General features: G+C 41.9%; 2 protein-coding genes across 10 annotated transcripts in view; one reads left to right on the top strand and one right to left on the bottom strand.

Moving 5' to 3' along the window:
- CARMIL1 (capping protein regulator and myosin 1 linker 1) overlaps positions 1-27828 on the bottom strand; it is a 381971-nt gene that overhangs the window by 272305 nt on the left and 81838 nt on the right. The gene's annotated exons all lie outside the window — the stretch shown is intronic.
- LOC308487594 (NADH dehydrogenase [ubiquinone] iron-sulfur protein 5-like) lies at positions 10410-10730 on the top strand (the record flags this gene model as incomplete). The annotated part of the gene is made up of 1 exon (XM_081025999.1): positions 10410-10730. One exon carries the CDS (start codon positions 10410-10412, stop codon positions 10728-10730), a length of 321 nt encoding a protein of 106 aa, XP_080882125.1.

Raw genomic sequence — 27828 nt, 5'->3', positions numbered from 1 at the left:
TTACAATTATTTTCCATGTTTCTGTTTACCTGAACTCATCATCAGACTACACACCTTCAAAAGTAAACACAATTATGGAAATGTTGGTCTGTTCCACTTTAATATATGTGTAATAACACTACTCTTACAGAACCTTGGAGCTATGGTCAAAAAGAACACTCTCTTCTCCTTCACCTTCTCTTTCCTACACTCATAGAGAAGTTCTTAAAGTGAAACAGAAATTCCCAGGTCCCCATTCTGAAACAAAAATCCCATACTTAGAAAAGCATTAAGAAGGTCCCCTACTGAGCTAATTTCAAATGTTTTATTTTATGCATAATATAATTGTATGCATACTTATTTTATCACTGTTTTCTAATGAGGTTGGCAAGGACAGAAACTTGGCATTTATTTATTCTTAATGTGCTTGTTTTATGCTTAATGTCACAGCTTGCTAGAGGAGCACTGGAGAGAGAGTCTGAGAAGCTTTAAAAGAGGTGGCAAGGAGGAACAGCTCCCTTTGGATGGTACCCGCACAGACAGAGGCCAAGAGTGAAGACACCATTAGGAAGAAGGTGACCCAAAGTAAGCGGTACCATTCACAAACGGGAACCTTGACTGCTACTTCCTATCTTCAAGTAAGATTTTGAGCTTTAAACAAAAGGGGTGAATGGGACTGGGTCACAGCTGCTTCATCTGAAAGCATCTTTCAGTTTTCTTGCACAAGTTTCCAAGTCAAGGGGAAGAGTCAACACCCATACATAGAAGAGCTACAGAGACTGCATGAGCCCTTTACCCCAGGCAGGGTTTGTAGCAAAGAAAGGTTCTCCTACTGAAATAAGCTACTGCAAACAACAGGCCCAGCCCTGCCAGGGTGGGAAGTCAGCAGTTTACTCAGGAATTCACCACCTTGAAGCACAGAAAATGAGGAAACAGTGAGAGGTAGACGATGGGAAGGGATGGATAGGGGCAGAAGCCACCCCCAGACAGTTACGGTGTCATAAAAATGTAGCAGCCATGCAATGTGGAAACAGGAGTCTTAAGCATCTGATTAACTGAGAAGCAGCTGTGATAATTTCTGAAATAACTTGAAAAAAAATCAAAATACAGCATTATATTCAACAGGTAAGGAGACTGCTAGAACAATCAGTGGGTTAGGAATCAAACTAAGCCTGGTTCTAATGGTGCCTGTGGCATGGGGCCATGCTATGAGTAAAACGAGGTTATAATAAGTTCCCCATCTGGCACTTCCCTAGAACAGAGTCCAAGACAGATCCACCCGATAATTAAATCCAGCCCTCTATAGACACCAGACTTAGTAATTTGAGCCTAAGAAGAGACTCCCAAAAATTCAGATAAACTTGGGTAGTTGAACTTCTCCTCCACTATAGCAGAAAAAGAATATGTAATCTAATCACACAAAAGTTTTAAAATCCAGCCAAAATAACTGGCAAATATAACCATATGAAATTTTCCTTGCTAAAAGGAAAAAAACAAAACCCTCCTCACAGAATTACTTCATTATAATTGTAATTCCTCACTGTCAACCAATAATTATACCATTCTATACAACATATTTTGACCAATTCAAAATTTTGGTCAAAAAAACATGTGTTTGGGACAAGGGACAATGATGTAGTTTGTGAAGTAAGGTTGTGGATATTCAAAAGTCTCATTAATTCCACATCTAAACATGTCAACCATTTTTGAAGGGTGGGCAGAAGGCTCAAGAGTAATGACCACAGCATTTAAACATTTTAATAGGTAGATTTAGAGTCCACAATCTGACAGTTCTTATGTTCTTGGTTATTACATATCATTTCATATCTGGTATTCTGTGAGAGTCTCAGCCAATGTCTGTTTTCTCCCTAAATTTATTGCTCACCTTGGGTTCTATTTGAAACACTTATCTGCATGCAGCTGGTGCTGGTTAGGAAGTGTTAGAATTCATCTGTCAGATGAATTCTAAAAGTGATGTACTACGCTAATGTAACACAAATGGCTTTATAATTCTGTCTCTACGTGCTCTCTGCAGCCACCTACTTTTTCAAGGGTAGGATAATGAAAATTATTTCAAGAAAAAGTCTGATTTAAGTAACTCGACTAAGGTTATTTCTCTTGATAAAAGGAAAGTTAACTGACTATTCTCAGAAATGAAACAAGGGATGCCTGATCACTACTAAGTAATTTTAATTTAGCAATACCTTTACCAACACAGAGGAGGTGTTCCAGTCAACTCCAACAACTATCAGTGTACCTGTTGCTTTTGGAATACAAAAACTGAACTGCCTGAATCCCATCACAGCTGTACTCAGAATTTCCTCTAATGTTCAGTTCACATAGAAATCTGAGAGAGACATCATCAAAAGGTCACCGTGAGGTGAGGCTCTGTAAAGCTCCCCTAGAATTTACAACTATTCGAACAACAATAACTCCACAAACAATAACTCCCTGCAAAGCAGACAGGCAAGACGAAGAGGCCCACTACTGAATTCACCTAAAGGTGGGAGAATCATGCAAGCAGGGGAGAGGGAAGGGAGAAGTGTAAAGACAGAGCCGCACGGGTGCAGGACGCAGACCTAGCTCAGTGCTCCCAACTCGCTGCATCCCAAAGCTACCGCAGCTGTGGGAGGGGAAGAACTCGGACTGCTAAGGCTCCGCTTACGTCCCATAGGGCTGAGGGGGCAACATATAACATGGCTGAAACCAACGCTCATGGCAGAGACATCGGAGAAAAGACTTAAAGAAGGATGAAAACGGTGGTTTAAGCCCTCACTGCCGAGGAGAGAATGGAAGCCTTGGGCACTGAGACTAGCCGCCCCCTCCCTACCCACCCAGAGTTCACCCCACCCCCACCTGCCTGGTGCTAGAAGCTGAACAGTAGCAGTGTCAGATCAAAAGAACAGAATATTTGCTGTTCTGAGAACTGTGGACCACAGACACAGATTCGCAGCCCAACTAGTTCCGGCAAAGGGGAGGGAGCTGTGGAAGCAGGACTGGCTGTGGTGGTGGTCACCGCCATTGCTCTGGGCCACCTCTCAAAACTCACCCCGCCCCTGACCCCACCTATCTAAGCGGATCCCTGCAGGAGTAAACAGAACTTCTGAAACTTACGGGCTCCGAATCTGGTGCAGAAAGAGCTTTGGAACTGCAAAAGTTCTCAGCATCCCCACAGGGATGTGGCGCCCTATGACCCAGGTGAACTGTTAAAAGAGGAGAACCCGATTTCCCAGGGAATCCGCCATTGTGTGAGATGCTGGAATAGTGCACAGAAAACATAGCACTACCGTGAGAGAGAGGGGAAAAAAGACTGCAGTCGGAGAGAAAATAAAACATTCTACCAAAAAGTATTGAAAAAAAAAAGAAAAACCTCTTCCTATCACCCTGTTGCAGAAGCCACTCCTGTAGATGTCGAAAAAGAGAAATAATAAATCAGTATTGCCATGAATAACCAAGGAAACAAGACAGCTCAGAAAGAAACTGAAGTCACCAGAAAAGGAACTTAAAGATATGGAAATAAGTGACTTAATGACAGAGAATTCAATATTGCAGTTCTGAAAGAACTCAACGAGATGCAAGGAAAAACAGAAAGGCAATTTAATGAACTCAGAAATGCAATCAAAGAACAACATGAGCATTTTATGAAAGATTGAAATTGTAAAAAAGAACCAAATAGAATTTCCGAAAATTAAGAACTCAATAGAAGAAATTAAGAATGAAATAACCAGCTTAGGCAGTAGAGTTGACCAGATGGAGGAAACAATCAGTGACATCGAAGATAGTAACCTGGAATTTACACAGATGGAAAAAGAAAGAGACTTGAGACTGAAAAAAAAATGAAAGAACTCTACAAGAACTTTCTGACTATGTCAGAAAGAGCAATATAAGAATAATGGGCATAAGAGAAGGAGAAGAAAGAAAGAAGGGAACAGAGAATATATTCAAACAAATTGTTGATGAGAACTTCCCAAATTTGTGGACAGACCTGGATCGTGGAATCCAAGAAGCAAATAGAACACCTAATTACCTCAATCCGAACAGGCCTACTCCAAAGCACATTGTATTGAAGCTGTCTAAAATCAACGACAAACAAAGAATCCTCAAGGCAGCCAGGGTAAAGAAGACAGTAACCTACAAAAAAAAGCCCATTCGATTATCATCAGATTTTTCAGCAGAAACTCTACAAGCTAGTAGGGAGTGGAACCAAATATTCAAACTATTGAAATAGAAATCATGAGCCAAGAATAATATGTCCAGCAAAGATATCCTTTAGATATGAAGGAGGAATAAAGACCTTTCCCGACATACAGAACCTGAGGGAATTTTCTAATACATGACCTGCACTACAAGAAATACTAAAGGAATTTTCACTGATACATCCCCTCGCGCGAGCGAAGTAAGGGAAAAAATAAACATGTGGGATTACATCAAACTAAAAAGTTTTTTCACAGCAAAGGAAACCATCAATAAAACAAAAAGGGATCCTACTCTATGGGAAAAGATATTTGCCAATGATATATCTGATAAGGGATTAATATCACAAATCTATAAAAAACTTACTCAACTCAACTCCAAAAAAACAAACAACCCAATTAAAAAATGGGCAGAGGACTTGGGGAGACATTTCTCTAAAAAGGACATACAGAAGGCAAGAAGACATATGAAGAAATGCTCAACCTCACTAACCATCAGAGAAATGCAAATAAAAACCACAATGAGATACCACCTCACTCCAGTCAAAATGGCTATTATCAATAAATCAACAAACAACAAATGCTGGCGCGGATGTGGAGAAAAGGGAACGCTAGTGCACTGTTGGTGGGACTGCAGATTAGTGCAGCCACTATGGAAAACAGTATGGAGGTATCTCAGTAATCTGAAAATGGAACTACCCTATGATCCAGTAATTCCACTCCTAGGCATCTACCCGGAGAAATCCAAAACTCCAATTCAAAAATCTGTATGCACTCCTATGTTTATTGCAGCACTTCACACAATAGCCAAGATATGGAAACAACCAAAATGCCCATCGGTAGATGACTGGATTAAGAAGCTGTGGTACATTTATACAATGGAGTATTACGCAGCCATAAAGAAGAAAGAAATCTTATCATTTGCAGCAACATGGATGGATCTAGAGAACATTATGTTAAGTGAAATAAGTCAGAAAGAGAAAGACAAGTACCATATGATCTCACTTATATATGGAATCTAAAGAAAAGACTATGTGAATGAACTAATCAGAGACAGTTTTGGGGACGCAGAGAAAAAACCGAGAGTGGTTAGATGGGTGTGTGGGAGGGGGTTGGGGATAAGGGGAAAGGTGAAGGGATTTGGAAGCAGCTGGTAACCACAAGATGGCCTCAGGGTTTTTTTTTTGAAAATTAATTTGGGGAAGGTATTCTATAATGTTGTAAAGATTTTGTTGGGTATCCGATGGACATGCGTCCTATTTGGGAGACCACCTCAGGGATACTGTGGATACCTGATCATGGCATTGTACATCAGAAGCTAAACATTAATGAATGCCAACTATAATTTTATACATATAATGTGATGGTTCAGTGTGAGGTCGGAGGGATAGTGGATGGGGGGAGGGGGGTTCACAGTATGAGGGATATAAATGATGAACGTCTAAGTATTACCTTGTTTTGTACACCTGAAACTAATAAATAAATTAATTAAAAAAAAAAAAAAAGAAATACTAAAGGAGGCTATTCGACCACCATCAACAGGGAAAATTTGTGGCAACATAAAAAGGGGGAGCGTAAGGCCTGAAACAGAATATGGGAATGGAGAAAGGAAGCACACTGAAGAAAATGGAATACTCTAAATATCAAACTTTCTTATACATAAACTTAAGGGTAACAACTCAAAAAAAATCCAGAACAGAAATATATACTGTAATAAAAGAAGAAACAGAGGGAAACATCATAGAATACCACCACACAGAAATAATAGACAACAACAAAAAGGCAAAGAAATAATGGAGACACAGCCTTACCAGAAAACTAAAGATAGAATGACAGGAAACCCTCACATATCAATTATCACCCTAAATATAAATGGACTGAACTCACCAATAAAGAGACACAGAGTAGCAGATTGGATCAAAAAACTAAATCCAACCATATGCTGTCTACAAGAGACACATCTCAGCTACAAGGACAAGCATAGACTCAAAGTGAAAGGGTGGAAATTGGCACTGAAAGCAAATAGTACCCAGAGAAAATCAGGAGTAGCCATAAACATAACAGAGGAAACAGACTTCAGGGTGAAAAAGATAACAAGAGACAAAGATGGACATTTCATAATGGTAAAAGGGACTATACAACAAGAAGACATAACAGTCATCAATATTTATGCCCCTAATCAGGGAGCACCGAAGTATACCAAGCAACTACTAACAGAACTAAAGGGAGAAATTGACCGAAACACAATTATACTAGGGGACTTAAATACATCGACAGCTATGGATAGATCATCCAATCAGAAAATAAATAACGAAATAGCAGCCCTAAAAGACATATTAGATGAAATGGACATAATTCGCATATATAGAGCACTTCCTCCTAAAACATCAGACTATACATTCTTTGCGAGAGTACATGGAACATTCTCAAGGATAGACCATATATTGAAACATAAAATCAGCCTCAGCAAATTTAGGAAGACTGAAACCATACCAAGCATATTCTCTGACCACAAGGCTTTGAAATTGGATATCAACTGCAAAAAGAAAGCAGGAAATAACACAAATACACGGAGATTAAACAAGATACTTTTAAAGAACGACTGGGTCAAAGAAGAAATTAGAGGAGAGCTCAAAAGATACATAGAAACAAATGACAATGAAAATACATCCTACCAAAATTTTTGGGATGCCGCGAAAGCAGTTTTAAGAGGGAAATTTATATCATTACAGGCCTGTCTCAAGAAACAAGAAAAATCCTAAATAAATAACCTCATGTTACACCTCATAGAACTAGAAAAAGAAGAACATGTGAAACCGAAGTCAGCAGAAGAAAGGAAATAACAAAAATCAGAGTAGAACTAAATGAAATAGAGAATAAAAATACAATAGAAAAAATTAATGTGTCAAAGAGCTGTTTCTTTGAAAAGATTAACAAAATTGACAAACCCTTGGCTAGACTCACTAAGATAAAGAGAGAAGACACTAATTAACAAAATCAGATGTGAAAAAGGGTAAGGTATAACGGACACGACAGAAACACAAAGGATCACGCAAGAATACTATGAAGGACTATATGCCATCAAATTCAATAACCTAGAAGAAATGGACAATTTCTTACAAACATATACCTTCCAAGGCTGAACCATAAAGAACTAGAAAATCTAAACAGGCCGATCACCAGTAACAAAATTGAATCAGTCATCAAAAACCTTCCCAAAATCAAAAGTCCGGGACCAGATGGCTTCACTAGTGAATTCTACCAAACCTTCAAAGAGGCTCTAATACCAATCCTGGTCAAACTCTTCCAAAAAATTGAAGAAGAGTCAGTACTCCCTAACTCATTTTATGAGGCCAACATTACCCTGATACCAAAACCTGGTAAGGACAACACAAAAAACGAAAACTACAGACCTATATCTCTGATGAATACTGATACAAAAATCCTAAACAAAATTCTAGCAAATCGAATACAACAATGCATTAAAAAAATTATTCCTCACGACCAAATGGGGTTCATCCCCGGGGCACAAGGATGGTTCAACATCCGCAAATCCATCAATGTGATACATCACAAAAACAAAATAAAGGACAACAATCATATGATTCTATCAATTGATGCAGAAAAAGCATTTGACAAGATACAACATCCATTTATGATTAAAACACTTAATAAAATAGGTATAGAAGGAAAATAAATTAATATAATAAAGGCCATATATGACAAGCCATCAGCTAATCTCATAGTTAATGGTGAAAAATTGAAGCGCTTTGCTCTACGTTCAGTAACACGACAGGGCTGTCCCCTATCACCTCTGCTTTTCAACATTATGTTGGAAGTCCTTGCCAGAGCCATCCGGCAAGAGAAAGAAATAAAAGGCATCCAAATTGGGAATGAAGAAGTTAAATGGTCACTCTTTGCAGATGACATGATGCTATATATAGAAAACCCTAAAGACTCCACCAAAAAGCTGTTAGAAACAATCAATGAATACAGTAAAGTTGCTGGCTACAAAATCAACGTACAAAAGTCCACTGCATTCCTATATACTAACAATGAAATCTCAGAAAAAGAAATACAAAAAACAATTCCTTTTGCAATTGCAGCAAAAAGAATAAAATACCTAGGAATAAACTTAATCAAAGATGTAAAGGACATATATGCTGAAAACTATAAGCATGCATTGTTTGAAAGAAATTGAAGACACAAAGAAACGAAAAGACTTTCCGTGCTCATGGATTGGAAGAATCAACATAGTTAAAATGGCCATATTACCCAAAGCAATATACAGACTTAATACAGTCCCCATCAAAATCCCAATGGCAATTTTTAAAGAAATAGAACAAAAAATCATCAGATTTGTTTGGAATCACAAAAGACCCCGAATAGCCAAAGCAATCTTAAGAAAAAAGAACAATGCTGGAGGTATCACACTCCTTGACTTTAGCCTGTATTACAGGGCTACAATAATCAAAACAGCATGGTATTGGCAGAAAAACAGACACATAGACCAATGGAATAGAATTGAGAACCCAGAAATAAAACCACATAAATATGAACAGACAATTTTTGACAAAGAAACTAAAAACATGCAATGGAGGAAAGACAGTCTCTTCAATAAATGGTGCTGGGAGAATTGGATAGCCACGTGTAAAAGAATGAAACTGGACTGTTATCTGTCACCATGTACCAAAATTAACTCAAAATGGATCAAAGACTTAAGCATAAGACCTGACACAATAAACTGCATTGAAGAAAACACAGGTACTAAACTTATGGAACTGGGTTCAAAGAGCATTTTATGAATTTGACTCCAAAGGCAATGGAAGTAAAAACTAAAATAAACAAATGGGATTATATGAAACTGAAAAGCTTCTGCACAGCAAAAGAAACTATTGACAAAATAATGAGGCAACCAACTGAATGGGAGAAGATTTTCGCAAACAGTTCCTCTGATAAGGGGCTAATATCCAAAATATACAAGGAACTCATGAAACTCAACAACAAAAAAACAAACAACCCAATTGAAAAATGGACAGAGGACCTGAAGAGACATTTCTCCAAAGAGGACATACAAATGGCAAATAGACATATGAAAAAATGCTCAACATCGCTAATCATCAGAGAAATGCAAATGAAAACCACAATGAGATATCACCTCACCCCAGTCAGAATGGCTTTTATCAACAAAACAAATAGTAACAAGTGTTGGAGAGGCTGTGGAGAAAAAGGAACTCTCATACACTGTTGGTGGGAATGCAGACTGGTGCAGCCGCTATGGAAGGCTGTGTGGAGGTTCCTCAAGAAATTATGAATAGAATTACCATATGACCCAGCAATCGCTCTCCTGTGTATCTACCCCAAAAATATAAAAGCATTTCTCTATAGAGACATGTGTACTCCAATGTTCATTGCAGCTTTGTTTACGGTGGCCAAGACATGGAAACAACCAAAATGTCCTTCGATAGATGAATGGATAAAGAAGTTGTGGTACATATACACAATGGAATACTATTCGGCGTTAAGGAAAGATGATATAGGAGCATTTGTGACAACATGGATGGATCTCGAGAGAATAATGCTAAGTGAAATAAGTCAGACAGAAAAAGCAGAGAACCCTATGATTTCACTGATATGTGGTATATAAACCAAAAAGAACAAGACAAACAAATGAGAAACAAAAACTCATAGACACAGACAATAATTTAGTGGTTACCAGAGGGTAAGGGGGGTGGGGGGTGGGTGATGAGGGTAAGGGGGATCAAATATATGGTGATGGAAGGAGAACTGACTCTGGGTGGTGATCACACAATGGGATTTATAGACGATGTAATACAGAATTGTACACCTGAAATCTATGTAAATTTACTAACAATTGTCACCCCAATAAAATTAATTAAAAAAAAAAAAGACACGTGTACTCCAATGTTCATTGCAGCTTTGTTTACGGTGGCCAAGACATGGAAACAACCAAAATGTCCTTCGATAGATGAATGGATAAAGAAGTTGTGGTATATATACACAATGGATTACTATTTGGCGGTAAGAAAAGATGATATAGGAACATTTGTGACAACGTGGATGGATCTTGAGAGTGTAATGCTAAGTGAAATAAGTCAGACAGAAAAAGGAGAGAACCATACGATTTCACTGATACTTGGTATATAAACCAAAAACAACAAAAGAGATCCAGTAGCGGCGGCCAGCGAGGAGACTAGGGCACCGGGGTTGGACGCCATGCCTTTCTTTGATATACAGAAAAGGCTGGGTGTTGACTTAGACCGCTGGATGACAATTCAGAGTGCTGAGCAGCCCCAGAAGCTTTCATCTCGGTGCCATGCTTTTGAAAAAGAATGGATAGAATGTTCACATGGAATTGGTGTTATCCACGCAGAGAAAGAGTGCAAGATAGAGTATGATGATTTTGTAGAATGTCTGCTTCGGCAGAAAATGATGAAACGTCTTAGTGCCATCATGAGGCAGCGGGATAAGCTAATAAAGGAGGGGAAGTATACGCCTCCCCCCCACCACTTGGGCAAGGAAGATCCCAGACCCTGAACAGAGGAGCTGCTGACGGCTGAAGGCTGATTTCACGTCTATCTATTCTTCTCCACTGGAAAAGTAATGTACCGACAAACTCTTTGTGAAACTGTCTGACAATAAAGGATTGTTCCATCCTAAAAAAAAAAAAAAAAAAAAAACAACGAAACAACAAAAGAACAAGACAAACAAATGAGAAACAAAAACTCATAGACACAGACAATAGTTTAGTGGTTACCAGAGGGTAAGGGGATGGGGGGTGGAAGATGAGGGTAAGGGGGAACAAATATATGGTGATGGAAGCAGAACTGATTCTGGGTGGTGAACACACAATGGGATTTATTAATGATGTATTACAGAATTGTACACCTGAAATCTATGTAATTTTACTAACAAATGTCACCCCAATAAATAAATTAAAAAAAGAAAGAAAATCTGAATACAGTACACAAAAGGTAGTTTTAGGGTGTCTATAAATAATGAAGGAAAGTGTGAGTTGTTTGGAAGCCAAGTGTTCACACGTCTCAAAATATGAATTACTTTCTTGCTGCATTAACATCTCTCTTATCTCTTCCCTCTCCAAGCTTTAGTCTCCTGGCATTTTTAACTCATATAGGACCAAGTGATAGGAAGGGCCCACACAACCACACCACATCCTGCAGGAACTTGAGAGAGTGGGTGCTAGCCCCCCGCACCCCTAGGAGGTCTTTTCCAGCCATAGCAACACCCCTTTCCTGCTCCTGAGCTGTAGCTACCCTCCAAACCTTCCCCAAAGAACTAGAACAGTCCCAGGAAGACCAGACCCTTCATCTCATCCTATCCAACTTTGTCAAAAGCAACACTGTTTTTTGGGGTGTTTTTTCCAACCAGAGTATATATTACCTAAAGTACCCCAACAGCAATATTTATTTCTTTTTCCATTCCTAGCACTAACAAAAATAGCCCCTCCAAAAAATTTGAAACCAAAAGTTTACTTCCATCACAATTCTCCTTCCACCAAGAAAGCAAATATTACACAGCACCAGACCACACCCCCCAAATCAAAACAGTGGCACCAGCTTCCCAAAAATAGGGGAGAAACCAATTTTCACAGTGGCAGCCAACATGTGAAAATACTTTTACTGCAAAATTGAAGAGTGTCGGGGCCGGTCCGGTGGCTCAGGAGGTTAGAGCTCCATGCTCCCAACTCTGAAGGCTGCCGGTTCGATTCCCACATGTGCCAGTGGGCTCTCAACCACAAGGTTGCCAGTTCAATTCCTCGAGTCCTGCAAGGGATGGTGGGCTCTGCCCCCTGCAAGTAAGACTGAACAGGGCACCTTGAGCTGAGCTACCGCTGAGCTCCCGGATGCCTCAGTTGGCTGGAGCGCATCCCCTCAACCACAAGGTTGCTGGTTCGACTCCCACAAGGGATGGTAGGCTGTGCCCCCTGCAACTAGAAATGGCAACTGGACCTGGAGCTAAGCTGCGCCCACCACAACTAAGACTGAGAGGACAACAACTTGAAGCTGAACGGCACCCTCCACAACTAAGATTGAAAGGACAATAACTTGACTTGGATAAAAGTCCTGGAAGTTCACACTGTTCCCCAAAAAAGTCCTGTACCCCTTCCCCAATAAAAATAAAAATCTTAAAAAAAAAAATTAAAGAGTGTCCTTCAGCAAATACATGCTGGAATGTTAATGGGAGTAATTATATAGGTGTTTATACAAACACTGAACTCATGCTTCGATTTGGCAGAAGTATTTGGTTATTCAAACACTCAACTCATGCTTCAATTTGGCAGAAGTATGAACACTTCTAGGATAGTTCGCAAGGTTCAATTACCCAGATCTGCTGATTAATTTCCTTTACATCTGAAAGAACTCCCCCAAAGTGAGTCATTTTTCATCGGAAAAATCACAGCTAGAAACAATGTTCCACGTAGGCAAGAAAAGACAGCATTTGTACTAAACTGACTCACCATTTTTAAATGAGCATCTTACCAGTAGCTGACCTGTATAGACATGATAATTCTCTTGTGTCCTGTAATTTAATTCAAACAAAACTTTACTGTTGAAAAATTCACTTATTTGAATAATATCCAATGAGATCTAAGATGTACCAACCACTATTCTGAGATGCTGGGAATACAGCAGTGAACAAAATAGGCAAAAATCCCTACCCTCAGGAGGCTTATATTCTAGCAGGATGGAAACCATCCACCATCACATAAATAAGTATCTAATAGGGCATGTTAGATACTGATCAAAGTGTGACGGAGAAAAAGAATGCAAGTAAGGAAAATGGATGTGGGTGGGGTGTTGCAATTTCAAATATCAGCGAAGACTACAGGGAAAAGGCAATATTGTGACTATACAGAGACCTGAAGAAAGTGAGGGAGCAAGCCAAGCCAGGTGGAGCTCAGGAAAGTTTTCCAGACAGAAGAAACAATTAGTTCAAAAACCCTGAAAGAGGAGAATGTCCTGGGGAAGTCAATGAGAAACAAAAATCTCCATTTTGTTAATTGTTTCATAATTTTTTAAAAACTGTATCCCACACAGAGCTTTCAAAAGACTTCATTGTTTTCCAGTATTGGAGTCTTCTCTTAAATATACAGTGCCTACCATGATTCACATATGTGTTTTGCTTTCCCACCACCCTACGTTCAGTGACAGTGTCTAGTTTGCAGAAAGATAAGTTCCCAGGGCTCAGGGAACTTATCTCAGGGAACTTATGTGTTTAGCAGCCCAAGCACAGCCTTCGATATGCTTCAAGTCAGAGATGCCTATATACGGACTCAAGAAATGGTGTGCAAGGATCAAGACTTTCATCCCCTACACTGTAACCATCCTCATCAGTCGGGCTGCTCAGGTGTCAAAGTGGTGAGAGGTCAAGCACAGAAAACTCCGAAAATGGCAATAAGCCCAAAACAGAGCTGTAGGGAAAAAATACCCAATCTTCTTTCTAGACTGCTGCGTTCTACTGTGGTTTTTAAAATATCTCTTATGAATGTTTCAATCTCTTCAAGAATAAAGAAGGATAATAATAACATGTAAAAAAAAAAAATACCCAATCTCTGTCCTTCCAAAATAATAATGCGACCCAATCTTCTTTCTTAAAGGTTACAATTTGAAAAAAAGAAAAGGGAAAAAGCATAAGAAACCTTATTTTGAATACGTATTTCTCAAAGTCCTTATTTTGAAAAAAAGAGAACAGTGTACATAAAAGAACAGAATGTGAGTCTCTAGAGCCCGAAGGAAAGTCAAGGCTGGAGTGAAAGGCGCCAAGGCTGGGCATCAGGCATATCCGGGCTTCCTACCTAGACCACCATCTGAGCGGCCTTGGGTACGCCTTCACTTTTCAGAGGCTTCACCTCCTCATCTATGGAAGAGAATTCATAATCCCTACAGTGTAAGACTTTTGCAAAGATTGGAAACAGTGAGTTTAAAGTGGCCAATACGTAAAAAGACCTATCTCAAAAGGGTACTGCTATATGATTCCGTTTATAAAGCACGCTTGAAATGACAAAATCACAGAGATGAAGAACAGACTAGTGGTTGTCCGGGTTGGGGAGTGAGAAAGAAAGAGAGTTGGTTATGATTATAGAAGGGATGTAGAAGGAATCCTTGTAATGGAACTGTTCTGCATCGTGACTGCGGTGGTGTGGTCACATGGATTTTCACATGTGATGAAACTGCACAGAACTAAACACATGCACTCATGAGTGCATGTAAACCCATGAAATGTAAATAAGGTTGAAGATTATATCAATGTTAACTTCTTGATTGTAACATTTTAGTATTATGCAACATGTTATCACTGGAGGAAACTGGGTGAAAAGTATCCAGGATCTCTGTGTTACTTCCTACAACTGCATATGAATCTACAATTATCTCAAATAACTGTTTTTTTAAAGTCTCATTACCTTAAAAAAAAGTGCCCGGCACTTTACAAATGCTCCATAAGGGGCACATTGGGCAAGTTATCCTCTGACCTATAAACCAGAACTACAGGTTCTGCTTCCTGCTTTAGATTCCATACCTGAGTGAGCACGAGAGAGCAGTCATACAACAGAGGTTTATCACACCATCGTCATTAGAGCCAGCCCTTCAAACCTCACTAATAAACACTCTTTCTGAAACCAATGAAGAAACTTATTGACAAGAATCCATTAATCACAATATGTAAAGACTATTCTGTCTCTGAATAATAAACATATGCACACTAATATAAAAGAGTCCTCTAAAAAGAGGACAAAATACTTTCATGGTCTAGAGCAGCATTTTCCAAAGTGTTCACCAGTCCCCTGAGATACTAAAAAAAAAAAAAAAAAAAAAAAATTAAAAATAAAACAAAAGATCATGCTCAAGTAAATTTGGGAAATGTCGCATAAACTGTCCCTTTCTGGCTCCAGTAGAAACGAAAATTCCCAACCAATTTCACTTAACCTATCTTTCTTCAAACTTACTTATAAGTTCACAAAAACATTTTATTATACCTGAGAAATACTCCCAAGGTCTAGAATTTAAAAAGGCATTCTACATCTGTCAGCTACTCACTACCCCAATTTCTTCACCCCTTACAAACTTTAAAAGAGAAATGGATGGTTTTCCTATAGCTAATGTAGTAGTTTTAACTGCATGCAGTTGGCCTTCAATACATGTTTGCTGAATTAGTCAATGCGAAGTACAATTCCAGGATGACAATTCAGGGGATAGAAGAAATGGCTTTTCTTGATTTAAATCTCTCACTTAGTAAGAAAAGTGCTCCTTTCTGGAAGTTTCTCAGAAACTTTTAGGTGCAAAGGTTTTCCATTATGCCAGTGGTCTCCTCCTGTGTCAACCATTCACAAGTAAAATAGCAGTTTACAACGTAATATGATTGATTGGGAGGAATAAACTCACGGGAATAAGCTCGTGACTAAAAATATCCCTACTCAAAACTATAGGTCCTGAAACTCCTTTAGCAGGATGTAGAGCCTTCCATACCAAAATAAGAAAACAAGCTCTAACTGCAATTCTCCCTGGGAGAGGTAACGAGTTAAATTTAAGTCATTTCATGAAGGTGACTTAAAGTCATATAAATGAATTTCAATGTCAAAGAATTTGCTGAGTTCAGGCTTTGATGGGGGCAGGAGGAGTAATGCGAACACCATGGATCCTGGGGAGGAAGGGAGGGGGGAAAAAGGAGAGGCAGAAATGATCAAAAACAAGCTTCACTTCATTCACTGGCCCGTCCAGGCCGAAGATACTGCTTTACAATCACACATTTCCATTTATAAGAATAACCCATATTCCAACTTACAGAAGCACAAACTAACTGGAAAATTTAAAAAAAGAAATTAATAAGGATACTTTTAAAAGAAAGAAATTAATCAGAATAATAAATAGGAAAAATTAGGGATTTTTTAACAAATACACAAAAATTTGAGGAATGTACACTTCAAAATTAGCTCAACTACAGCCATCTTCTCTGTAAAGATCTGGGGGGAAAAAAATTCTCGTGAATTCCTGAGGTACTGAAAAAAAAGTCTTAGTCACTAGAGGATAACACAGTGAATTCACTGAACACTCCAAAGTCACACTTGTGCATTTTAGGAACATTTCCAACACGTCTGAAAACAGGTTTCGGATAAAACCTCTATTTAATCTGAGAGCCTTGCTTCCCAAGCATTCCAGTGCTTCAAGGTTGCTATGTAAAACTGAGCAATGGGATAGACATTCCATTCCAATTAATAATCCTAAAATCACATGAATACGGCTACAGGCATATCCATTCCTTATATCAATAAGGTTAGGTCTAATCTTATGAACTAAGATGTCAGCGGATAGATGTCACTCTGTTCCTCCACTCTTCTTTCTCACTGGTCCTGCACTGCAGGTCCAAATTCCTCCTCTTGGCTACAATAATTAGAGCAGCTTTTGTCTTGGCTATCTCAGACTCCTCTCGCTGGCCCAAAATATATGACAGAGAAAAAATTAAGCATTTTGGTGAAAAAAGTATTTAATGGTAATTGAGCTGAATTTGACACAACAACAGTGTCCATGGTTTAGCAGAGAACCCAATGAGCTTCCAGAACTCAGGGCCCCCACTGACTAAACAAATTGGAGATTGAGTCATTAAAAAAATTCTAAATCTGCCTGCCGAGCACGTGAAACCCCCTAATAATGCTCTGTGAAAGTTTTCTTATAAGGAGCTCAAGGTATTACTCTTATTTCAAAGAAAGTCAGTCTCTTCCCCTCCGTCTTTCCCTCCCCCACTTATATACACAAGAAATAGTGCCTTTCCTGAATTCCTTTTAACACTCAGGGAAGGAGGGCAAGCTTGAGTACTCTTATTCCTAATCCAATGTTCTATTAACAGGATTTTAAATGCTGTGCAGTTTTTAAAATAACTAAGTGGGTAGACAGTGAACAATGACTGTATTGTGGGCTCCTGCCCCACCCCTCAGGAAGCTGAAGGATGGCTTATCTGGGGGCCCCATTTAGACATTGACACCTGCAACATGACAGGTCCTGCCTAACTGCGTAAGAAGTTCTCCCTTTTACTCCTGTAACATGCCCAAGTTAATTTAGGTCAATAATGCTATGTGCAAAAGCAAGTTCATTTTTTTCAGTTTAAAAAAAAGTGCTTTTGTTTTTTGTAAAAGAATAAACAATTCAGTCAGACTTGGCCAAACCCTCAATTTACACAATGGGAATCACCAGGGCAATTGGCCCAAATATCCCTAAGAGAAGAGCCAGACTCAAGGCTTCAGAAATGACAAAAAAAAAGCCTTTAGGTGGCTTCCTGGTCCCCCCTATGCACAGTAGGGCACACAGTAAAGGGAAGGCAATCCCAGTATCAGGGTTAAAAATGAGTATGCCACTGTAGCGGAAGCCTGCTGGGTCATCAGTGACTCCTTGCAAATTCCAAACACACATCCACACCCCAGAAACGCTAGACTTAGCCAACAGGCTGTGTGCCTGTTCCAAGTCTCCCTCTGCTGAGCACCCGGCCAGCTGGCTGATGCTTCTGCCTTCCTAGCGCCAGTGGTAAATCTGCCAGGAGGTCCCAGGAAGAAAGAGCCTCAGTGAGCTCAGGGAAGCTAGTAGCCTGCCTGTCACACAGTTCTCAAACACCAGCTCATTGATGGCAGATTAAGGGCTACCAGCAGCAGGTCTGAAATGGTGTTAGCTCAAATCAGCAAGTCCAAGCCCTTCCAGCTTCCCCTTCTGGCCAGCATGGGACAGGCTTTGCCCCAGCGGCATTCATATCCTCTGCCCAGCAGCAGGGAACCAAAAGAGCACCTTACCTGCACAGCACCCAGGAAGCCTGTGAGCACGGTGCCCAGCACCCATCGTCACAGAAAAGGACAAACCATGATCCCAACAATAGATGCACACACAGCACAGAACAAATCACACGTAGCATGACTGGGAGAAACAATCAGTATTCTTGGCTACAGCGACCATATAATAAAACTGCCACCCTAAGAGATTTATACAGCACGATGCCTGTATATATGAATTGCATGCAACTAACACATGATTGCTATCCCCATCTTGGACCCTACTGTGCCATTATATTTCTTAAATTGCTTATATACTAAATTATGCTGTTTTGCAGTGCATTTCTTGGCATTATTTCTCAGATATACATGGTACACGTTGCTACTTTTTGCTAGGGGACCAGCCTTGAACAATTATGGATTCTCATATAAGCAGCTAGTGACTTACACTTTCTTCAGAGATACATCACTTCCTTGTAATGAGATGACTCTGTCTGCCCCATCTTTATATAGCCTATGATATGATTTACGAATATTATAATGACTAAGTATAATCAGTAAAATGTTATTTGATTGATTTTCTATTTTTTACTCTTATTTATTTATAGCATATGCTCTAACCTCCAGGAAAGAGAAAACCCTGTATTTTTACATATAACCTTAAAGTAATACCTCTCCTACCTTCACATTCCCACTTTTGTTTCTATTATCCATCTAACATGACCAGAAATGAAAGTATAAGAATTACAATACTTCACCCAGAAATGAAATCCATCTTTTATTCCATGGAAGAACAATTACAGCCAATATAAACAGTTTGCTATGCTTTGAAGGCAAAAGCCAAGACTCAACAGAAGTTGTGTTCACAATTAGTTCAGAAATGGTTGGTCCACATATAGCATTGACTAAGTGGTGTTTTTTTTTTTAACTAATATTAATTTGTATTACCAAAAAGTGTGTTTTGTTTTTTTTTAATGAATGTAAGGTACTTCTGTGCTACTCCTTGTAGGGCCAAATCCAGTGAACAAAACAAGATGGTCCAAGTTTGGGGGCTAAAATCTTACAACCAGCTCAGTTTAACTAAAAAAATTCATCCTGACCTGGCATAAATCTCAAAGTGTGTGACTGCAAAGCCTGAGATGATCACAGCTAGAAATCTGAAGCATTCATAACATTTCATCAAAAACAGTGTGCCTGTCAGACTACATTAGTTCATCCTTATCGAGTAAAGTGAAATACTTGCGCCTTAACTTCATTTACCACCTACTTCTTAGAAAGGCACTTCCTTCAACTTACGGAAGTACTTTCAGTTTCTTATTTCATTAACCAAGAAGTCAAGGAAGCCCAAGTCAAACATAAGGGAGCCGAAGTCACGGGCCTCAGAGAGTAACACGTGCAAAGATGTGGCGTGATCTCGTGGGAGAGGGGGTTGATCAGGAAGAAATTGACCGGCAACCCAATGCACTGTTGTTGGAAATTTGGAAACAGTTGTGTCCGAAACAGCAATTCTGGCGAAACCTAAAGGAGAAGTCTGGGAAAGTACAACCAGTTTCCCTCTAGGACTTCATGTGGCCACTTGAGGCCGACTCCTTTCAGCTTGACTGGGGGGGTGGGGGGGGTCAAGGTACCAAGTCAGAGGGGACTAGCGGGGACCAGAGGCCCCACGTCTAACTGTCCATACATTGGTCTTCTAATGTGCAGAGGGTTTTGGCCCAAGTTGACACTGGGACAGACTGCAGTCTTTTTTATGGGAACCCAGAACTGTTCCTCGGACCAGCAATCTGCATTGATGACTATGGGAGAAAGACTGTGCCGGTAAAAGTTTTCCTTACCACTGGGTTTAGGAAGGCTTTCCCCCATACCCATACGGTATATGTCTCCCCGGTTCCAGAATACATTCTAGAGGTAGACATGCTACATGGCCTAGTTTACAGACATTTACAGACATTGGAGAGTTCCATCTCCGTATGCGGGTGGTGAAAGCAATGATACACGGGTATGCTTACTACCCTCCTCAAGTGTTGCCACAGCGCTGGCGCATGGTTACAGGCGACAGTGCCGCCTGCCAGGAGGACAGGAGGAGATTGGTTGTACAATTTTGGAACTGGAGAAGGCACATATTGTGAAACCAACGCAGTCCCTTTAACTCCCCAGTATGGCCTGTCAAGAAGCCAGATGGAACCTGGCGAATGACTGTGGACTATAGGGAGTTAAATAAGGTGATGCCACCTTTGTACCTGCGGTACCTTCAATTCATGATTTGATGGATCGTCTGTCTGCCTGGGAAATTATCACTATGTAGTGGACTTGGCAAATGCTTTTTTCTCCATTGACATTGCACCCGAGTGTCAAGAGCAGTTTGCTTTTACTTGGGACAGGCGGCAATGGACTTTTCAAGTCCTTCCGTAAGGAGACTTGCACAGCCCCACTATCTGCCATGGGCTCGTAGCCCAGGACTTGGCACAGTGGGATCACCCGTCCTCTGTGGCCTTGTTTCATTATGTCGATGATATTTTATTAACATCAGATTCTCTCAGATTTAGAGCAAGCAGCTCCCTCTCTTCTCCGCCACCTGAAGTCACGCAGCTGGGTGGTGAATGAGGAAAAGGTCCAAGACCCTGGCTTATCTATCAAGTTTTTGGGTGTTGTGTGGTCGGGTAAGACAAAGGTCATACCTGAGGCAATTACTGATAAAATACAAGCATTTCCCCAGCCGACCAAAGTCTCCCAACTGCAGATGTATCTGGGCCTGCTGGGATATTGGCGGGCGTTAGTATCCCATTTGGCACAAATGGCAAGGCCCTTGCATAACATGATAAAAAAGGGGGTCTCGTGGGATTGGACAGAGGCTATAGAGCAAGCCTTCGTTGCCACGAAACGGGCAGTGCAGCAGGCACAGGCTCTGCAAGTAGTGGACCCTGGCCGCCCATTTGAACTTGATGTCCACGTAACCCAAGGGGGGTACAGATGGGGCCTCTGGCAACAGGAGAAGCATCTCCGGTCACCAGTGGGATTTTGGTCCCAATTATGGAAAGGAACAGAAGTCCGCTATTCTCTATTAGAGAAACAGCTGGCAGCTGTATATGCAGCCCTAGTGGCCACAGAAGCCATCACAGGGATGGCACCGGTGTTGGTTTGAACAACCCATCCCGTCCATTCGTGGACCCAGGGACTCAAAACGGGAGTGAAACAGACCACCACCCTTGCCAAGTGGGGTGCTTACTTAGAGCAACATGGTACCCTTAGTTCAAGCCCTTTGAGCAAAGAGCTACAACAGGTCCTGGGCCCTGTGGAGCTTGCAGCCCAGGCTGAGCCAAGCGCTCTGCCTAGATGGGAGGACTTGGAGCCCTCACCCTACAAAGAAGGACAGCCCCCAGTACCTGAAGATGCCTGGTATACTGATGACTCTAGCCGGGGAGCTGCAGCCGTTTAGACAATTATTGGAGTGCAGCCCAAAACAGTCACCATTTGGTTTGATGCCAGGTAGGGCCAGAGTAGCCAATGGGCTGAGCTACAGGCTGTGTGGATGATAATCCGCCATGAGCCTGGGCCCCTAGTTATTAGTACTGACAGCTGAGTGGTGTTCCGGGGCCTAATGCTGTGCGCCCCACGTGGAAACACCAAACCTGGTTGGTAGGACACCGTCCACTGTGGGGTCAAGCTATGTGGCAGGACCTCTGGGACCTAGGGCAGAGAAAGGAGGTAACCCTAATGCATGTCACAGGTCACTCCCCCTTAGTGTCCCCAGGTAATGATGAAGCAGATGCCCTAGCACGGATCTGATGGTTAGAAGGGCTCCTGCCACTGATGTGACCCATTGGCTGCATAGGAAATTGCAGCATGTTGGAAGCTGAACCATGTGGCAAGTGAGCAGACACTGGGGTCTGCCTCTGAAATGGCAGGAGATAGCAGATGCCTGCTGTGACTGTGCCGTCTGTGCCCAGAACAGCCCCCAAAGGCGGAGGTTCCCCTGGGAGACACAGCAGATTACGCGAAGGAGGGTGCCCCTCACTCACTGGCAAGTGGATTACATTGGACCCCTGCCTAAGGCCTGCAATGCGATATACGTGTTTACAGCAGTGGACACTGCTACGGGGTCGATGTTTCCTTGGCCATGTCCAGCTGCGGATCAGCGGCATACAGTGGTCGCTCTTACATGGCTGTGCGCCCTCTATGGTCATCCCCAAGTCATAGAAAGTGACAGGGGTACCCATTTTACGGGGCAAGAAGTGCAGGGCTGGGCTGCCAGGATGGACGTGCAACAGTTGTTTCATACCCTGTACAACCCACAAGCAGCTGACATGATTGAACGCTACGACGGCCTTTTGAAGCGAGGCCTCCGGGTGTCAAAACACCCTCTGACGACACGCAACCAGGCGTCGTGTCTGTGGGAAGCATTGAGAATCCTGAATGAGAGACCACAGAAGGGAGGGCCCGCACCACTAGATGTTTTGCTACGTTGAACGGCCGCTCCCATTCAGTTACAGGTTACCACAAGTGAGACTCTGTTAAAGCCAGGCTATGGCAGAAATGGAAACATTTTGCTGCCAGCACCCACATGCTTGAAAGCAGGGGAATGACAGCAATGGACTTTGCCCTGGCAGGTCAAAAGCCCCCACTGTTGGTGGTTGGGCCTGATACCCCCATGGGAGGGCTGGTTTGACCCATGATTTGCAAGTGACGCCAGGGGTGGTGGCCCAGTGGCCACCTTAAGTGACTGGTATACGGAGGTCCCGATGCCAGAACAATTTTGCAGGGATCCTATGTGCTCTTGCTATGGCTTATTATGGGGTCCCCTGTTCTGCTACATGATGATACTACGCAAGGGACCCTAAGCATTGCCACAAAGGTCTGGTACCACAAACCAGGAAAGGTGCCGGTGGCAGCGACTCTCCTTTCTCAGGACAAAAAGCTGGCATGTATCCTCCCAGATGGAAGGGATTTGCCATTGTTGGTTCCTGTGACTACTATTTCTTTCAGCCCATAGGTGCCTATGGGCTAATACGACACAGGGCCCCTTGTAGAAGATAGATTGTGAGACAAGACCTTGGAGGGGTGGCGTGTGGGGACAGAGTCCCAGAGAGCAGTTTCCAGGCTCTCAGCCGCGTGGAACGGTGCTGGTTTAGTTATTAGATGGCTATCCCCTGGTGGCTAGTTGGCCATCAGCTGTTACCAATTAGCCATTAGCCACTAATATAACTGCCATGGCTACGCTGGCAAGGGGTTGGGTTGGTTGACAGAGAAGGGGATGGTGGATTATATTGTGGATCATGTGGATCCTGCTTCCTGTATTTCCAACCCAGCCACCAACGAGAATATAGTGGTATGAACCCCCTATCCATGGCTCCATTGTTGTTCCCTTTTGGCCTCACCATATCCTACATTCCTGTGCAGGGAGCGGGAGCTGAGACCCCGCATTACTCTTTATCTACCACCCCCCATAACCACTGATAACCACTAAACTATTTATTGTCTGTGTCTGTGAATTTTTGTTTCTTTGTCTTGTTCCTTTGTTGTTTTCAGTTTTATATCCCACATATCAGTGAAATCATATGGTTCTCGACTTTTTCTGTCATATTTATTTTGCTTAGCACCCACCCATTTATCCAATTTAACATAATTTATTCTAGAGAAGAGTCCTCCTGGGCAAAATTCATCCAATAACTGATGCTCCTCAAACTTTACAGGCAACTACAAAAGTAATACAACAGCATCTATTAAGTCTCAGGACACAGCCTCCATCCCACCAGACAGGTAATCCCATTAAAATAGCAATACTAAAAAAAGGACAAACCCACCTGCACAGGTGAGAGTTGGAAGTAAAGAAAAGGCTGCAGTTAAAAGATTCCGTTTTCCCTCCATCGTTTCCTAAAGCCTACACAAACAGCATCCTTTGAAAAGCAGGTCAGCTGGACAGACCACAGATTGCCAGGCTGCCTGCCTGGTAAACACAACTTAATGACTAATTCATGAATTTAAGAAACCAAACAAAAGTCTAGTAGCAAAAAGCCTAATTAACACAAAATTAAACAGCACCCAACACCTGTGATTCAGCCCCAGCAAGACAAGGGCCTGGCTGCCAGAGGGCAGTAAAAAAATAAGGGAGTTACCATATGGGGTATTCAAGAGGGAGAAATGCCAGGAAGAACAGTCTTGTCCATCTTTCCTGGCACCTTGTGGTAAACTCAGAGAATATTTCCAGCTGAGTTATCTGGTGAAGTCTGTACGCTACCAACTGAGAATCCTTGCTGCCCCAAACATTCCTACGTTTTAAACCAAATCTCTGGTTTTTCAAATCCATAAGACAACTGCGGTAACTCGCTGAATGGCTGATCCAGCAGTCTTAGAGAGAGAACAGTCTGGCCTGAGGAGCCTCTTTCCTGCACAATAAGCCTCAGTAGGAGCATTCTGTATCAAGGGGACAAGCAGCAGGGCAAAAAGTAAATGAACAAGTATGCAATAAAGACATATCTCAGCAGACAAGATGAAAAAGTTCTGGAGATCTGTGGCACAACGATGTCAATATACTTAATACTACTAAACTGTATTATATATAATTTTTTTTTTAATTTAAAGATATTTAGCAGGAAAAGCATCCCACACTGCACAGAAAGCCGAGGAGGAAAAGACAAGTCCAGATGATAGCAGGCATTTACTCGGAAAGGTTTTGGGGGCCTTATTTGTGGGTAGACAGAAAAAGGTTACCTAGAGGAAGGCAGTATTCCTGGCATCTTGTCCAAAACATGGAGGACAGAACAGGAGCACTCAAGGCAATGAAAGTTCCTTCCCTGCTCATTCATGCGTCACAACGTCAGAAGCATTTAAGATAATCCGTACCAATTCTGAAGTCCTACGTAGGAAATCAAAGGGTTAGGGGTTGCAGAGGTGACATCCTCTTACTGCCTTTGGACTCTGGCTCTGAAGACTGGTCCAAAAAGAGTTGTATGTTCTAGATCTACATCCCTCCAGAATATGGAAGGGCGTGTCTGTCAGCAGACCTGCCGACCTGATCTGGATGACTTTCCATGAACCTGTCAGTGTGTGGGAGAGATGGCCCAGGAAAATCCCTGCCAAGCTTAAACCTATGTCCATGACTAGAAGCTTCAGAGGTAAGAGTTCAAAAAAAGGGAGAACTTTGGAAGAATTGAAGATATGCAATATGAGCCTCTCACCCTAAGCAAGGAATTATGTCACTGGGAATGTTGGAGTAGACCTTCCCAACTCAAGTTTGTGTTGTATATTGATTAGGAATGTGTTTGGCCTGAAATAAGAGAAAACCCAGACACTTTTTATCTTTTCACTCCGCCATCCTTACTTAGTGTGTTCACTTTTATGGTCAGGTTTGTTATGTCCAGGCTCAAGGCCATGCTAAAGGCAAAAGAAGCTGAACACAGGCAGGGACGTCGCCTATCTCAGGAAAACGCAACTTTCATAGAAAGCCTTAGTGAATTTTCACTTATATTTCACTGGCCAGAATGTACCATACAGCTATCTCTGGACCAGGCTTTTGCAGCCTCAGCCCTATAGACATTTGGGGCCTGATAATTCTTTGTTGTGCAGGACTGGCCTATGTATGACAGGATGTCTAGCAGCATCCCTGGCCTCTACCCACAGATGTCACCCCACCCCAACTATGACCATCAAGAATGTCCCTAAACATTGCCCAGGGTCCCCGGGAGGATGAACTGCCCCTGGCTGAGAACCACTCTTAGACTAATCATCACGCTGTAGGCTAAGAGGAAGAGGCTGGTAATGGGGCAGTCAGCCCACCAACAGTGCCTGCCCCAAACGCTCTACACCTATTTCTTAAATGTTTTCTCATGAGTGCATTCACTACTGTGCTAAATATTAAGAAACATTTAGTAGAAATACATGAAATGCCCCCACCTTGGGAGTACGGACAAAGTTTGAAAAATCAAGTTCGATGCATGAGAAACAATCAGGAAAAAAATGTCATGTAAGGGCTTAAACCATACAAACAAGCCAGACATCCTCCAGTGGGTTCAGATCAGAGGGAATAAAAGCACATAAGAGTGTAGCTTGGAGTTCTTAATGAAAATGTCACTTCCAAGGTGGAACTTGCATTTGAAGACTAGGAATTCTCAGGCAAGTGACAGGAGAGAAGAAAAATAAGCAGAGGTCACAGAATGAGCAAGGTTAAAAGCTCAGGAACTACTCTGAAACAGACCTGGGTTCTGAGAGCCTGAGAATAAGCAAGTCATTTGGACCTTCCTGCATCTATTTCCTAGGGTTGTTGAGAGCGTCAACTGAGAGGAAATCAATTATAAGAGTATCTGGCAAATAGTAAGCAATCAGTTGTTAGTTTCTACTATTATTGTTGTTATAATACATTATTTAATATAATTCAGGAGGAGAAGCCATCTGTCATAAATCAGAGGATTCCTGTTAGAGAGTGGCTGTCACATACTGAGCAGTACAACCAGGTGGATAAGGTTAGGCTCCAGAGGGCCTTGATACTGGCTGCACAGGCAGGACGGCAAGAGGATCACCATAAAAGCACCATCCACACCTACTAAGACATGGTGACACGAGGGTTAACTGTAATCCGTGGGTGATTTCCAGTGAATATTGTGGCTGGTGGCCATGGTCAGGGTAGACATAGGCCTTCCCACGTTATAAAGGAGTTTTAGCTTGCAAAGCATTTCTACACATACTATCTGAGTAATTTGCATGTAACAATCCTGTCCTTTGATAATAGAGAACTACTCTAGCAAGGAGAAGTTCTATTAATCATTTGAAAATTCACTGCCAAGCAAAGTCACTCTGTGGGGAGAAGTGGGAGATATAAGACTTGCCTTCTAATTGAGCAAGAGACATGGATGTGAGCCAGAGAATGAGTAATGTGGTATCTTTAATAGGTTTAAGAGAAAATAGATAAGCTTTTGAAAAAAAAAAAACGTTTCCAATCTATGCATTCTTAACTTCGAGTAGGCCTCCCACGGGACTTCTGTGTCCCAAACTCCAAGCTTCTGGGTCCTGATTCTTTTATGACCAAAGGAGAAGGGAAAAAGAACACAAACCACCAGATCCTCCTGGAACCATTCCTCTATTCAGGGCTTCTCTAGCAGTTAACTAGCGCAGATGTTCCCCAGGGTTATTTATTGAACTGAGTGGAAGACGTTCCCCAGTCTTCCACTCAGTTCAATAAATTCCACAGGGCACAAAATAATAGTTTGAAGATATGAAAAAATTAGTCTTACCTTAAAGAAAAAAAAAAAATCACAAAGTAACCCTGCGTGTCCCTGAAATTGACAAAGGGAAGGCAATGAGGAGCAGGTGAGTGTTTCCTACCGCATAGTTCTGGTCACTGTGCTCTGCTCATCCTCATCCTCATTCTGTCCAGTTCCTGTTAAATGGTATCATTTGAAGACGAAGAGGACCACTACTGAATTCACCTCCAGGTGGGTGAATCGCGCGAGCAGGGGGAGAAGGAAGAGGAGAAGTGCGGGACGGAGCAGCACGGGCTCAGGACGCAGACCTAGCTCAGTGCTCCGTGCTCACTGCATCCCGGAACTATCGCAGCTGCAGCTGCCGGAGAGGGAAGGACTCGGACTGCTAGGGCTCCGCTTACCGCCCACAGGGCTGAGGGGGCAGCATACAAAACCTCTGAACCCAACGCTCGCTCACGGCAGATCTCCAAGCAAAGACTGAGGATAGAGGGCTGAAATCAGTGGTTTAAGCCCTCACTGCCCAGCAGAGAACAAAAGCCTTAGGCAGGGAGACTAGCCGCCCCTCCCTACCCTCCCAGAGCTCGCCCCGTCCCCACCTGCACTATGCTAGAAGCGATAAAGTAGCAGTGTCAGATCAAAGGACAGAATATTTGCTGCTCTGAGAACTGTGGACCGC

This window comes from Rhinolophus hipposideros (genome assembly GCF_964194185.1).
Source record: "Rhinolophus hipposideros genome assembly, chromosome: 19".
NCBI classification, from domain to species: domain Eukaryota; kingdom Metazoa; phylum Chordata; class Mammalia; order Chiroptera; family Rhinolophidae; genus Rhinolophus; species Rhinolophus hipposideros.
The sequence above is the reverse complement of the archived record's forward strand: the minus strand, read 5'-3'. Positions and strand labels throughout refer to the sequence as shown.